A 15,755-nucleotide genomic window follows, 5' to 3' on the forward strand; every position below is an offset into this window, starting at 1 on the left:
AAATTCTACCATGCACCCCTCCAAACAGAAGGAGATTTTTCTCTCTAAACACTTCGTTTGACCTTACCCCCACATATTTGGTTCTTTCTGTCCAAGACATCTCTGGCTTCCCTGAAATGGGAGGAGCTCCCATCTATAATTCAGAATCTCCATTTGTAGCTTCACTCTTTACCCCTCCAGGACTGCCCCAGATAGTAATTTAATCTTGAAATCCCTATTTGTTCGTAAGAAAGACATGGAGCTGGCAGATGCCCATCAGGTTAGGCAATAGCTAGCTTCTTAAGGTGACCCACAGATAGTATCAGCAAATCCATGTTTAAGCAAGTTCTGCCCCATTCTTACTTTCAAAGTAGAATATAAGATGTTCATTTCTAGCATTTCTCTGGAATTGAACTCACTCAACCTTTTGTGAAACCTGGCTGCATTTTCCTGCCCTGGGCTATAAGAGAGAGCAGAGCACAGTTGTGTTTCTGGTGGGTGCTGGACTGAACAGGCATTAGATCGGATGCACATGAGGAGGTAGAGAAATATCATCATCTCAGGCGTAATCCCTCTCCAGTCAGATTTATTTGTTACTTTTCTGTCACCACAGGAAATATCTGAGGTTCCTATACATAAGAGTATTTCTTCCCTGCAGACGTCAGCGTAGCAGAGGTCTGTCTGAATTAACTTTAGATCAGCTCACTTGGGTATCAGAAGCTGTCTGTCTAGGAAGCCAGGTAAACACCCGCACCGACTTCTGTATAGCTGCAGCTAAACCTTTTCCAGTCCCAAGCGAACTGGTTTAAATATAGCTCCAATATTTCGACGCTATCCTGCGAGCTGGAGCGTAAAGCTATCCAAAGAGATTAGAGGAAGCTAAAAGAATTTTGCTGTCTCTTTTTGAGCATGTGTTTGTGCATTTGATTGCACTTTGTACATGGCAGGATTTTTTTCTTGTTTCTTGAGCTTTTCCAGTCACAAAAAAAAAAGCAAAAGGAAAACAATTTAAAAATTAGAAGATATGCTTGCAGGAGCAGACAGTGTCGAGCAGGGGTTGGGTGGGGTAGTGCCTGGCAATGTTTGTAATGCCGTGTTTCTTACTGTCAGGATTCAGATTGACTCATGTCCCTTTAGAAGCACACAGAGGCATTACTGTACACTTGACAGTGCTGTAGTTTTGCTTCTGACACAGAGTCCCCTGAGGTTTCCTGTACCTGCTGGTGAGAGATCAGAGCATCCTGAAACTCCGCTGTCTAGGAGGAGACCTCGTGCTGCCGAGCACACTGGGGCTCCTCTACTCCCCCTCTGCCTGAGTCCGGCTCCGTGGCAGCAGTCGAGTGCTATCAGCAGCTGCCTCTGGTGCACAGGAGAGTCATTTCTCAGCAGCGCTGCCATCCATAACAGGCCCCTTCCATGCCAATCACCGGCCTCTCAGGCATAATGACCATAATGAACACTAACAATGAAAATATATTTGTAGTTCTCTTGTTTGGCATAATTGGCAGTGCTGATGGCTGGTGGAGGCTAGGTGCAGTCCTCTGTAACAGCTGGGAGATGCTGCTGTTATAAATTACAAAAAATAGTGAATGTGGGAAATGCTTATTTTCATTATTAGTGACTCTTGCGTGGTTTTGGTGTCTTTCAGTTTTTCACAGCTCCCACGGCAAGTGTTGGTTATCTCAGGCAGCAGCCAGGGTGACAAAGTCCAAGTCCCTCATTGTCAGGGCTTCACAGTGTCTCTTTCTCCGCCATATCTGTGGGTCCTTGTTTGGTCTGGGCTTGTGTCTGGCCCTGCTCCACAGCTCCCTGGATTTTATTAGGAGGATTCTCCTTCTCTGGGAGGGAATTTTTAGCAGAAGGGGGATTGGGACCCCCACACCTGAGCACTGGCTGAAGGGGTGGCTAAGAATACTGCTTCAGGAAAAGTCAGGTGGTGTTTCTGTGGAGGAAGCTCGTGGGAGGCAGGGGGAAAGAGACGGGAGGGGTTTGGGGTAGCCACATGCTCTAGTGTGCAGGGTCAGCAAAATGTACCTCTTCCCTGAGAGGAAGGGCCCTGGTCAGGTTCATTAACATCTGCATTGAAAGTCCTTTCCTTAGATGAGTGCTGTGACTGCAGCCTGGTTCCTCCCACTCTTGCGTACTTACGGGAGCATTTCATTCCATGTCTAATTTTATAACCAGGGCAAAAGGTCAGTCTCCCCACTCTGAGCCAGGGGGGCTGAGGCTGTGAGTGCCCTGCTAGAGAAATGGAGCTGCTCCCACTGCTGGGGATGGAGCTCCGACCTGAATAGATATGGAAGAGTGTCACCCCAAGAGCTGCTGTGTTTAGCTCCGAGCGGTGCTGTATGGGAGAAGAGAGCACAAGCACCCCATGAGCTATGGAGCAGGATTTCAGAGAGATCAATTTCTATGGCAGCTCGGAGCTTTTTACATTGGTTTGTCACCTAGAGGAGAGAGTGACAAGCCCTCCATGGCACAACAGTACCCAGCGCTGCCAAGAAGCAGCCCTTATCAGGATCTGCCTTCCCCATGCTCTCTCTGTGCAGTGCACTTTTTAAATGCTCCTTTTAACCACTGTCACTGCAACTAATGATTCTGCCTGAGCACGAGTATATTTGAATAGATAAGTATCTTGGAGAGCTGCTAACGGGGTTGCTGTCTGTGCCCGAGTTTAAAGAGCAAAAGAAAAAGCTAGGAGAGGAGGGAAGGGACTGGCAAGGAGATACCAGCACAGAGTAAAGAACCTATAAGGGATGCTTGTCAATCAGCAGGGCCGGCTCCTGCCCTCAGCCCCAGGAAGCTCTGCCTTGTCACCGTTCTCCCTGGCACTGGAGAGCAGCCAGGGGTTTTTCTCAGGAGCTGTCAGCTCTCTGATAAGCTGAGATGTGTTATCGGGAACAGATCTGAGGCACAAGTGAGATCGACATGACATCGCAGCATGGGGAGGAATGGCTGCCCCTCTTCTGCTGGAGCCCTGCTGTGGTTCAGGGTGCTTAGGAGGCAGTGGAGGTCGAGTGGTGCTCAGCAGGGAGAGGTTTCGCTCTGATGCGCACGTAGCACTGCAGAGCCCCATGAGCTCCCAAACAAGCTGTTCACTGCTCCTCTCTGTACACATATGCACGTCCTGATGGTAGATGGTCCTCATGCATCCACTGAAGCCGTGCTATCTGATTGCACATCAGGACTCAGCCATGCAAACGAGAACAAGGCACCTGGCACAGGAGCACTGGAGGAGTCCGTATGAGAAGTCTGCAGTAACATCCTGTGTGAACAAGACCTCACTCAGCAACTTGTGCAACATAAATCGCAAAATAATGAATAAAAGTAAATCAGCCTTTCTAGCCCTGGTTTGCAGAGGCGCAGAAGATTATAAGATGAGATGTTGACAGGGCTAGGAATAGAAATCAGGTCCTTTGCACTTGTCAAAGCAAAGAATTCACTGCGCTTTTGAGGGTCTTTGGATGCAGCTTCCATGAACTTCAGGGAAAGGAGCTGCTCAGGACTCAGTTCTTCCTTTCCTGTAGCTCCTTGTGTCCTGTCCAGCCTAGACTTCAGCCCTCCAAGAGATGAAGCTATTGCCTTTCTCTGGAATGACTGAACTAGGGCCTGGAGTGTTTTACACTTAGGGAGTTTTTCCCAAGGCTCAGATGCATTTATGTCTCCAGCTTTCTGATCCCAGCAATGTCTGAGCTTCTTAACTTTATTCATAAATCTCTGTACCCTGAGATACCCTACACGTTCCTGTAGCCGTCACTTAGTTGTAGGTTGTCCTTCGAGGAAACCCCTATAGTCCTGCTGACTACTATCAGTTTACCATGATCCTTCCACTTTCTGCTAGCTGTCAGCTGTACTGGGGGATCTGTATGTTTGTCTAATGATGATTTATTGCAGTAACTGTTTTCTTTCTGGTTCAGTTGAGAGGTTTGTGTTAACTTCCTTCTGCTTTTTGGGTTCCCTCTTGATCCTGATGCACCATAGTTTGAATAGTTGTGCCAACCCAGACAAAACCAGAATCCCTTGCCCAGTGTCCCTGAGCAGTTCGTAGGCAGTTGCTGACACGTTACATGTTTATAGTATGATTCTAGAAATTGGTCCACGTTGGCTGCAGAACTGACAGGCGATAACGGCATGTAATCTGAAACTCCCCTCTGCCTTCATTCTCTTCATCCTCTTATGTTTTCCTCTTCTCTCTCCAGCCCTGATGTTGAGGTCCCTAGAGATAAAAAATAGTTTGACTAACCGACATTTAAGAGGCATGGTGATCGCAAGTATAAAGGGTATAAATACTAGTGATATGTATTAAATGGCTAAAAGGGGCATATAAAAAGGTCTGTGTTCATGGCAGAATTATCTAGGGATCTTTTTTCTAGGCAGACACCACTGCCTGTCACCTGAAGCTGGCTCTGATTTCAGCGCAGGCTAAATCAGAGATAGCGTCTTCCTCAGGGTGATGACATCCACTCTCTTCTGTTTGGTTTTTTTTAATAAGTTTAGGTATGTGTGGTGGTTTAACCCCAGCCAGCAACTAGGCACCACGCAGCCGCTCACCCTTCCCCCCTCCCAGTGGGATGGGGAGGAGAATCAAAAAAAAGGGTAAAACTCATGGGTTGAGATAAGAACAGTTTAATAACTAAAGTAAAATAAAATACAATACTAACAAATATAATAATAATTCTAATGAAAAGGAATATAACAAAAAAAAGAGAAAAGAAAAAAAAGAAAACCCAAGGAAAAAAAAAAACAGTGATGCACAGTGCAGTTCCTCACCACCCGCTGACCAATGCCCAAGCAGCGATCCACCCCCCCTGGCCAATTACCCCAGTTTATATACTGAGCATGATGTTCTATGGTATGGAATATCCCTTTGGCTAGTTCAGGTCAGCTGCCTGGCTCTGCTCCCTCCCAGCTTCCTGCACACCTGCTTGCTGGCAGAGCATGGGAAACTGAAAAGTCCTTAACTTAGGATAAGCACTACTTAGCAACAACTAAAACATCAGAGTGTTATCAACATTATTCTCACACTAAATCCAAAACACAGCACTGTACCAGCTACTAAGAAGAAAATTAACTCTATCTCAGCCAAAACCAGGACAGCATGTTTTGCAGCAAACAGCTTTTCCCAGCCAAGCTTGATGCAAGCACTCAGAATTAACTCTGCGGCACATGTGTGCCCACAGAGTAATGAGCAGAAATTAAGAAGGGGATAATATATGGTGAGTTCCAGGAAAATCATTCTGACAGAGAGCATAACCAGGCTGTGGCATCAATTCCTTGAGGAAGTGGTGAAAGACCTATCACTTGGCACAGTTAAAATGGAATTGGACAGAACACAAGTACATTTACAACAGGGAGCAATCCTGCTCTGGCCCCCAGGGATGCACAAGATAACCTAATAGGTGTTTTCCATTTCTAGATTCTCTGATTCTCTGTGTCTTGTCAATGCTGGGAATCTTCGTCCTGCTCCACTGCCTGTCATGCTGCTGTCTGCTTGAAGATGTTTTTCCCAGACAGCATGTAGAAATTCAACATTCTCCCTGAATTAAGCAGCAGTGCTCTGTAGGCTTTGGCCTGTGGGTGTCCAGAAAGCGCCATGGCTAGGGAAAGCTGGCAGGTCCTTTTGTTAGTAGGTGGAAAGACTTCTGCAAACAAGCTTTCTCTGTCTAGCTGAAGCCTCATTTCCAGCACTAATGCAACAATAGGGAGGGCTCTGTACATCATTTTTATTATATGGCAGAACCCAGGGAAGTTCATTTTTCCCCATGACATATAGACTTATGCTACAGTCTCAATTTATCCTTCTAAATAATGTAGGTGGCAGTGGTTGATTCACATTAGTTTTTCTTCTGTTCTGATGATATGAAAAACTGAGTTTGACCTCTGCAGTATGAACCAGCAAGAACGGAGAAGGCAATTTCACCAGCTATTCTCAGTGCCGCTCTCAGTGGTCGTTTTGAACCGTGGCAGGCAGAAATGAGTTCAAATCCTTACAAGCAAAGGGGTTAATGTTTTCTTTTAGTTCAGTATATGGTTCGTGAGCAGAGTTCCCTTCTTACAGGCAGTCCTAACCAGCAGAATCCGAGCACTTGGAGGCACTTTAAAAATTATTCCCACGTTGCCTGGGGGAAGCAGGCTGAGCACCAGCCGCTTCAGTGTCTGGCCAACGGCCGTTCACTCCTGCAGTGCCAGCTTGCTGTCATATGCATCCTGCTTCTTTCTTTCTCTGCATCTCCATCTTTTAGTCTGCGTATGGGGCCCGGTTAGGGAAGTTTAGATGCGACCAGCTTTGCAGTCATCTGTGTTAGGCAAGAAGTTGGATGAAAGACCAGCTTCCCAGGCCAAGTGGTGCTGGACACCAGGGGAATAGGCCAAGCAGATGAGAGAAAACCACCTTAGACCAGCACTCACTTCCACATCATGGGTAGTCTACAGGTTTCCCATGTAAACTGCTACTCTGTGTGCTCTGACAATTACTGCAGTTATTTAGATGTACCCCTCATCCATCTGGCACTTCGGGGATGGGATCAGATCATGTCCCGAGGAACCTGCGGGCTGGGCTAAGCAACTATTCCTGACCCAAAGCTGGAGAGGCAGGCACTGCTGGGACAAAGGCAGGGTGGCTTTCACGCAAGCGCCGTGCGGCAAAATGGCTGTATTGCATTGGTTTATATCTTTGATGTCTCAGACTGAGTTTCTAATCTTTTTATATCACATATAATGAAATCTGAAAGAAAAAGATCACTGACATGGAGAAAGCTGACAAAAGGCAAAGTGTTTTCTCAAAAGGGGATGTCTGTTGGAAGGAGGGGTGGTGAGGTGGGAGAGATGGGACTCTGCCAGTTTCTGCAGGAAGGTCGCAATTTGTTGAGTGTTTCTAGGTTTTGTGTGCATCAGATAACACACAAACAGCTACGGTTAGTGTGCTTTGTGCTTGGCTGTTTTGATTAAAGGCTTATTAAAGGTCCTTTTATTAGATGAGTCCCATACAAAGCTGTAATTAATATGTGTGTATGTGTATGGTTTTTTCCTTTATTGAAGCAATGAATATAAGTGGTTGGGGCGGTTGGAAATACATCGGTAACTGGTTCCCTGTACATTAAAAAAATAATAATCAATTTCACAAGCTTCTAACAGCAGACTGGGTACCTTTTGGCTGCATGCTGGTACCCTGTGGGTCCAGGGAACATCACAATATATTTATCCAGGAAGATACTTTAAAAGCGTGGGGCATGGCCTTCCTTTTCTGAGGCTGGCTGTTCGATTACCAGATTTGCCATAACCTAAATTGTCTGTGTCGTCTTGTTTGTGTACAGGAGCTCTGCAAATAGAGAACAGTGAGGAGTCAGACCAAGGCAAATACGAATGTGTTGCAACCAACAGCGCAGGAACTCGCTACTCTGCCCCAGCTAACCTTTACGTTCGAGGTAAGAACAGCTTCCACCCAAGGAGGTCACTCTACTCCTGCCTGAAAGTGAAGGAGTATGTTCCCTGTCTTAGTGCCCTGATCACACTTGGTGGATTGTGTGATGTGGCCTTTTGCTCAAAAACCAGCAAGTTAAGTTCAAGGATATCTTTGATCCATGTTGGGTTTGATTCACATTTCTGGAAATCTGTTTTTGCTGTTTATATGGTGTTATGTAAAATGCTGAAATATGGTCAGAATTGGAATTCCTTTCTCCCTTGAACTCCTTAACTTTGTGTCATAGTTATTTTAATTGGGATCAAGGGGTGCTTAATCCTCTTAGTATAAACTAACCTTTGGTGGAGTAGTGTAAAACTGGTCATGCTCTGATGAGCCAGAGGTGCTCAGCTATAGGTGAGCTGATATTTAGGCCTCTGCTTTGGAATGTGTATCTTTAAAAACTGAACAGCTTTTTGGAGTTGTCCTAATCCATCTTATATGCATCGATGATTGAGCCTCTGGGTATTAATGGCTCACACTGGGAACCTGCTGGAAATTAGCCGCAATTCATGTAAAGTGATTTTTCTAATGGTTATGCTATGTTGCCGATTTAAAACTGTTTTCAACATACCAGAATAACTAGGTTTTACATTAGGACAGTCCCCTGCCAGTTTTCTTTCTCTACATTAAAGGTGTTTGAGGTAGCTTGGAGAGAAGCAAGGGCTAAATTCCCTGTACATTTTCTGTTAATTTCAGCAAGAAAAAAATGTGCTGCTTCATATGAAACTGTATAACCAGAGCCACTGGTCAGGAACCCCTGGGAAATGTAGTTATGGATTTTCCCAAGAAGAGAAGGAAGATTCTTGTGCTGGTGCAACCCATTGTTTGTTAGGAAGTTAGAACCAGATTTTATTTCCACATAGTAAATCAACTGTCTAATAATAAAATCTCATCTTCATTTCTTCCTTCCTCTGTTTTGAAGAAAGAAAATACAATCTTAAAGCTGTATATGCATTGGCTAGTATGGAAAGAGGACATGAGAATGATTAAGTCTTCACATGCTGTGTGTTTGCTTCCAGGGGTGGCTTCTGGCATTGTTTTCTTTGCTTATTCTGGGGGAGTGCTTTTTTATTTTGCAGCGTAATTTGGATTATAAGAGTCTTTGGAAGACTGAAGTATCCAATTAAGCATATTCAGAAGATGAAGCTATATCTATGCAGTGGAATCACTCATTTCACTCTCGCAATGTAATTATGGATGATTTTAAACTCCCTGTATTCTTGCAAGTTCATTTTTCAGGCAAGCTGTACTAAAACTCATCCCCGATTGTCACTTTGCACTCTGAGGGAAAGGATCCTAGTTACCAAGTTGGCTGTTGTTGCATAGGTTTGTGTCGATACCCAGCTGTTTTGCTGCAGTATTTGGGATGCTTTTGCTTCCTGTGACATGCTCAGACTCTCAGTGTTCTGTTTTCTATAGAGGTGTGGCTGAAAAAAGGCATAGGAGCTTCAAGAGGTAGAAAAACCTCCTCTTAACAACTTTCCAATTTGTTACTAACGAACACTCTATTTAGCAAGTGAATTCTGTAGGACTGAGGAGTGTACTGAATTTTGCACTTCACTTGATGCTCAGCAAGGTTCGTCTGTCCTGTTTGGGCTAGGCATGGGCCATGGATGGTCTGCACATGTGAGAGGATTCTGATGTTCACCGAAGAAACCATGTTCTTAGACATATGCTTTGCTGTTAACTGTCATTTTCTTACACATAAATTTTTGGAACAAGCTTTTTTATGGCACATAATCTTTACAATGTCAGTCTCCAACCTGTGTGATCCTGATAAAGCCCCACTGTATATTTAAGACAGGATACCCCATAAATTATTTTCAGATGAAATTCACTGTGCTTACTAGGTCCTAGATGGTATTTGTGTTTACAATTTCTGATAGCAAATGTTCTACAAAAAAAAAAAAAATCATATTGTTACTATATTAGTTAATGACTTCAAAAAGTTAGTCAAACCAAGAACAGTATTTTATTTCTTTACAAGCAAGGAAAAAAATGAAAATATCTTACTTTCTCAGGTCTGGGATGCAGAATAAAAGAATCCCTGTTTTTTCTTCTTGTGATAGTCCTACAGTGTTGTCATTAGATGGATCAGTGACTTCCAGTAGGGTCTTCAGAAAGTGCCAGCATCTTTACTAGAGAAGACATTAATTAATGCTAAATTACAGTGGAAATTAAGTGTGTCAGCTGCACTGCCACTGCATGGCGGTTTCATAATGATTGACCTCATTGTGGTGAATACCCAAGAAGTTGGCCACTTTATCGGAAAGCATGGCTGAGTACTGAATAGCAGTAGTAATTTCCACCCTGTGTAGTTCTCAGGACTGCTTGTGCCGGCTCTCATTTACAGCCTATTGGTTTTTTAATAGCTCAAATGTTTGTTTGTCTCTTGACTCTTGGGGTTTATGTTTTTGATCATGTCCTCTCCATTCCTAGCCTCCCAGGTAATCCTTTGTGAGTGTGCTGTGTTAGAAAGCACAGGCTTATTAGCATCCTTATCGTACTTTTCATGCTAACAAAGGAAGATACTGGGTGCTGAGAAGGAGTATCCAGGCACTGCTCAGGGCTTCCTATATCAGTGAAAGAACAGGAGGAGGAAGGAGCAGGCTACACCAGTGTCTTGTCTCTGTGAATCCTTTAGAGCCAGCACTTCTGCACAGATGGACTTCATTAAAAGTTAAAACATTTCCACACCAGGGATTTGTAAAGGAAAATGGATGCATTTTCCTTGAAGCTATTATTTTCACCTTACTAAGTGTGCTGGAAAGCAACCTTCATAAGCCTTCTGCTTCTGGACTGACAGGTCTACCTGTCTGCTGCTGCAGAGCCGGGATGGAGCTGGGGACCAGCGCTGGGAGCTGACTGCCTCCCACTGGTGCTCTTCAGCCCTCCATGCATGGAGGGTTGCAGAAAACATCCAGACCATCAGAGGAGCAAGAACAGAGTGAAAGCAAGAGCAGGGAGCGTGCCAGGGCAAGGTGGCTATCTGGGGCATAGCAGGGACTTCAGAGGGGGCACAGTGGCATATTCCTATCCTGCCCTTTCAGCACAAGCATGCTTGCCAGTGCTGGTCTGGATATTGTAGTTACCGCCATGAAGGAACAGTCATCCATTTGTGGTCCGTGGTTACAGGTACCACAGTACATCGTAACAATGATTAGATTTGGGACTTGATGGTGCTGCAGGGAGAAGGGAGGGGAATAGAAACATATGGAAGATGTGATTCTTCTAATCCAGAGAGCTTACTGTCTAATTTAGCAGCAAAAATCCAAGAAGTTGATTCAAGACATACCAGAAATTGATTTAAGAGTAGAAGGCAGATTGGACCTAGTGTGGAAAAAAAAAAGGTGCTGTCATTTCATCATGCTCACTGGGAGTATAGTATAATTGCGCTGATTCACCTACGCTATTGTTTTTTTATGAACACATTTCACTCTTCATTTACCTACAGCTTCAGGGACATCTGCATAAAGAGGAGCATTTTCAGCCAAAAGTCTTGTCCTATGAAATGCCTGTGAAGGTGGTGGCCTGTGTGGTGCTCCCCTCAATAGAGGCACTGTTATTTGACTCTTTCCCTGTACAAAAGGTTTTTTCTGCCCTTCTCTTCCTCTACACATGGTGTTATTTTTTTCCTACTTCAGTGAAGCAGATGAGCAGGAAGACTGTGTATAAGAATATCCTTATTAATATAGCGTGGAGTTCACTAGGTGTGTTCCCCAGTGCTGCTTACAGCAGTGAGCAATGCAGATGCTACTAGAATAGTACTTATTGGAGCATTGGCTGCGTACTTCCCATCAAATGAGAAATCTGCTGCCCGGTTTTCACTTAACTGCTGCTTCTCAGGCCTTCAAGGCACAGTCCAGTGGGGCAAGTGCGGCAAGTTCCGTGGTGCAAAATGCTACACATACTGTAGAGAAGCAGCTGCACAGCTGCTTTTAAAAAAAGACCATTTAAAACTGAATTGTCTCCTCTGTCCCCAAATCGCAAACTAGTAAATCAGACTGCAGTAAATAGAAATGGTATTACTGCAAAAATCTATGCTTTCTTGATCTGCTTTTTGAAAGGTCAGGCTAGTATTTCGTTTGGCAGCAGGGAAACTTGCTTGGAGTCTGAAGTTTTATTTGCCAGGTTTCACTAAGGAACCATCACCCGAAATGAAATTAGGATTGTGGCTCTGTCCCTAGCAGCGATTCTCTGGCCTCCGCAGGGTTTTACACTTGGGGACTTGGCCATAGCTTAGACTCAGACACGGAGGGAGCTCACCGAAATGGCTACTTGCGGCTATGTGATGCTTACTGCAGTGGGGACCTTGTGTAAATAATAATAATTCTGAATGACTGACATGGGCCTGGAGCAACAAGACTTGAAGCCTTTAAAAAGGACATTTTCTGCTTATGTAATATTAAATAGCTAAAATAGCAACAGCAGTCAAAGCTCAAGGCTATTGCCAGGAGAAGAGTTAAAGCTGAGGATAGTGGTCAAACAGTCAGCGACCAAAACTGGGGATGTCTGAAAAATGGCTAAAAAACAGGGAATACGTTTGTTTACAACCCAGCTATACGCACACTTCTGGCAGTGTGCTCTGTTAAACGTGTCTCTCGCCAGGGTTGATGAGGGTGACATTACTTGACCAGAGAGGGGCACTGCCGGTGCTTGAGGGCCTGGCAGTGATCACAGACAAGCAGAGACTAGAGAGACTTGTGAGGGAGATGCCTGGATGACAGGAAGCACGAACAGGCAGTTGAATCAGACTGGATGACCCAGTCTGCTGCTTCGGATAGATGTCTGCCCTGGACCATCAGAAGCAGCAAAAACAGGCTGCGATAGAGGCCACAGAGTAACTACCCCTCAGCAGTTGGTACATGGCTGAGGAGGGCTACAGGTCTGAAGGGCCATGATCTCCCTGTGTACACTCTGTGCAGTCCCGACCTCAAGATAATGCTGCAGTACAGCAATGCAACAGCGAGCAATGACCGTTTGATGAAGAAAGTGCACTCCTTTTTATGGGATTTCAGTGTTTTTAACTTCATTTCCTCTGCCCCCGGGTGCTGCTCCATGCTGAAGGTACTGCTATAGCCAAAGTCAGAGCAGCTGTAGTTTGGGCAGTTGCCCCTTGGCTAGTTGTAAGCAGGCTCAGGGTGAGCGCAGCTAGCGGCATGGCCAGAGCTACTCAGCACCAGCAGACATTTGCTGCTCCGTCAGCCCTGTGGGTCGTGCTGCTGCTCAGGATGCTGTGTGTATCCTCGTACTGGAGCTGACTGGCTTCAGAGCCGGAGAGGCACGTAGAGGCTTCTGCCAAGTTTTCTCTTCCCCATATATTACTGTGAATATTTTTGTCATGTTTTCTCCTGAGGTGAAGTGTGTTCACCGTCAGTGTTTCTATGAGCATTCTGCTATGCCATAATGATTATAATGATCACGGTTTAATAAATAATAGTTCTTTCTCCTTCTGCTAGCACATTTCATCTAAAGATTTCAGTGTGCTTTATAGAACTCAACTAAATAAGCTTAACAGTTTTATGCCTTGCAAAGTCCTTTGACGGTTAAAACTGCAATGTGAAGCTCGAGTCTGATTATTTGTAAAATGACCTGTATGGAAAACAGAAGGAGAGTGGCTGGTGGCTCAGTGCATGATAATGCAACATAGAAATGGACTTGGAAACCTACTTCCCCCTCCTCCCCACATGACCTGCATAGACATCTGCGGAACAATTAGGCCTGCGTATCTGTGCTGAATAAAAGTCCATTCCCTCCCCTTCCATATCCACTTGCACAAAGGGTTAGGAAATCCATCTCTGGTGCTGTGAGATTTTCTCCTCTTAATTGAATTCATGCATGCATGTGTGTGCACTATGAATGGGAAAGGATGGTTGGGTGCCCTGAGCATCCTGTCTATCTCTCTAGGATGGAATATACTCATCACTGTGGCATGAGAACATTGTTCATCGCCTATAATGGGAGGTTGTCTTATTCTCATGTAATCTGGCGTAAAAAAGACAATCTGTCCTTTTGTTCCTCTATACCTCTAAAAGCTGTAAAGGATAAAATTTGATTTATGTGGAGTCCTTGAGACACAAGATGTGCTTTTGGAGATAAGCAGGAACAGGTTCATCCCCCTCTGGGTTTTTGTTAACCTCTCTGTCTTTTGGATTCCGAAGTGTCTGGGTTTGCCTTTATATTAATGCCTTGCATAGCACCAGAGAGTTTTCAGCATAGGACAGATGCTGGCAGTTCCCAGCAGAATTGCAGAGCCAATTGGGATAATGAACTTTCTTATTGCTTTCAGGAAAGTATTAGTTTCCCACTCTGAAAAGCTTTAGAAGTGTTTTCCTTTGTTTGAGCTAGTAGTGATCTAAACTCTCAGACCTGTGCATTCGTATCCTGGCCACAGCCCCCTGCCTTGTTTCAGGGAGCTAATGCCCAAGAATACATAAAAGCAGAGCCTTCCATAAGCCCAAATTCATTCTTTCTGCAACAAGCTGCTGTGGTTAGAGTATTGATGCTGCTGCATAAGACAAGCATGTCTGTAGCAGGGTAAAAGCCAAATTCAATCAGCATGGGAGTTTCTGCCTACAGATCACTGGAGCCATCTGACAGTCAGGACTGGCAGATGTATCTCTGATACGGCCTCGCTCTTTGCTTCTTTGCTGTTTCAACTTGGATCTCAAAAGGAGCCCTGTTTTTACCTTCTGGAGTTTGCTATCCTCTGGTGGCATTTCTGCTGTGACTTGACTTGCTTTGTCTTGCACATAGACTGGCATGGTCAAGTTAGCTGCCAGGCAGCTCAGGTTCATGGGAACATGGTAGCGTGCCTAGTGAGCCATGGTATTCTGCACAGGGGATACTCTGGGTAACCCCAGCTTTAAATCCCCTGTCCCTACGTGGGGGGGCAGATGTTATTTACTGTCACTGCTCAGAGTCATTTGTTCTGTAAAAAAGCAGAAAACGTGTTGGTAGAACATGCTTCCTAGCTTAGGAGTGACACGGATAGAGAACTGGAGGTAAGGGAGCATATGAGTGGATCTGTAAGGAGATGAAACTTTCAATTTACCATTTATCAGGTTTATCTCAGATAAAGCAGCAGCTGTTTAAGCATTAACTAAAGGGAAAGGAGAGAGAACTTTCTGCCCAGGTGTTCCCTCTTGCCTTAGAGCTGTTCCAAAATAGCCTGCTACTGGTTTTTATTCCCCAAAAGACACTAATATAATAAGAGATTAAGAGATAATCCAGCAATTAGTGACAAATAGCAGGCCCCAAACTTGTTCCTGTTTGACAGACCAGAAAGTAATCTGTTTGAATTAGTGTGTTTCACATGTGTCTCCTCACCTTTCCAACTCTAATCTGAAGTGTCAACACGTGGGGAAAGCCACCGCCGGAGCCTACTCCTGTCCATGCACACTGATGCAGTGCGATCCCTGCCAGCCTCCCCAAAACAAAGCTCCTGGCCGTCCCCCAGCTGCAGCAGCACCCCTCACCTTGCCCCCAGACAGGCCAAGTAGCACCACAGTCTTACACTCTTCACCAGCCTCTTGCCATTCAGTCGCACAGTCCCAACGGGTGCAGCAGGCTGGTCCACGCTTGCAGCGCATGGAGTTTGTGTTGCCCTATTGCAATGTTAGTGCTGCTTTCCAGAACTGCAGCCGTTCACGGGTACGCCTGGTTTGCCAGAAGCACTGTCCTTCCTGGGCAAGGGCAGGAAACAAATCCTCCCTGTTGGGAAGAGCTGAGCAGAAGGCAGAAGCCCCTTGCTGTCTGCTGAGGCCGTGCAGATGTGATACGCTCCATTAGATTAGGAAATAAAGTGGTGGCTTGGGAGCAGCAATAAAGAGGTTCCCTCCCATCACAGGGTCTCACAGGATTAAATGAGCCTTATGTTAATGTTTTGTGGACCAAGAGGTAAATCCCCTGTCTGAAGCAGGCCAGAGGAAACCTGGACCTTAAGCTAGGACTGTTTGTTTTGAGGATGTCTGGGCCGGACACTGGATGTGACCCTCGCTTATGGGCCAGTTAAGCTCCAAGTTGGCTGGTTCTGGTCCCCTGGTATCAGTTCAATTGAAGAAATGTAAACAACTGTTTTGCTGTTCTCCTGCAAGCTCCATTACACTTCGTAGGCCACTGTTGTAGCTGTTATTGGCAGTTCATTGCCTGGTCTGTACCATGTCAGTGTTGGTTAAAATCCTGTCCTCTAATCACTGGAAATGGCTGACTGTACTGTTGCACTGTATAATGCCACATGCTGTTGTCTAATTTGCAGTGTTTCTGCTGGAAAGCAAATTCCTCCCCCCACCTCCTTCTTCCCCCATCAAAAATG

At 45.2% G+C, this 15,755-nt stretch overlaps 1 protein-coding gene across 1 annotated transcript in view; it reads left to right on the forward strand.

Moving 5' to 3' along the window:
* PTPRF (protein tyrosine phosphatase receptor type F) overlaps positions 1 to 15,755 on the forward strand; it is a 395,755-nt gene that overhangs the window by 292,157 nt on the left and 87,843 nt on the right. Inside the window, 1 exon segment of the mRNA XM_050901434.1 lies at positions 7,293 to 7,403. Coding sequence (XP_050757391.1) covers positions 7,293 to 7,403 — 111 coding nt within the window.

The sequence above is a fragment of the Gymnogyps californianus genome, chromosome 8, assembly GCF_018139145.2.
Source record: "Gymnogyps californianus isolate 813 chromosome 8, ASM1813914v2, whole genome shotgun sequence".
NCBI lineage: Eukaryota > Metazoa > Chordata > Aves > Accipitriformes > Cathartidae > Gymnogyps > Gymnogyps californianus.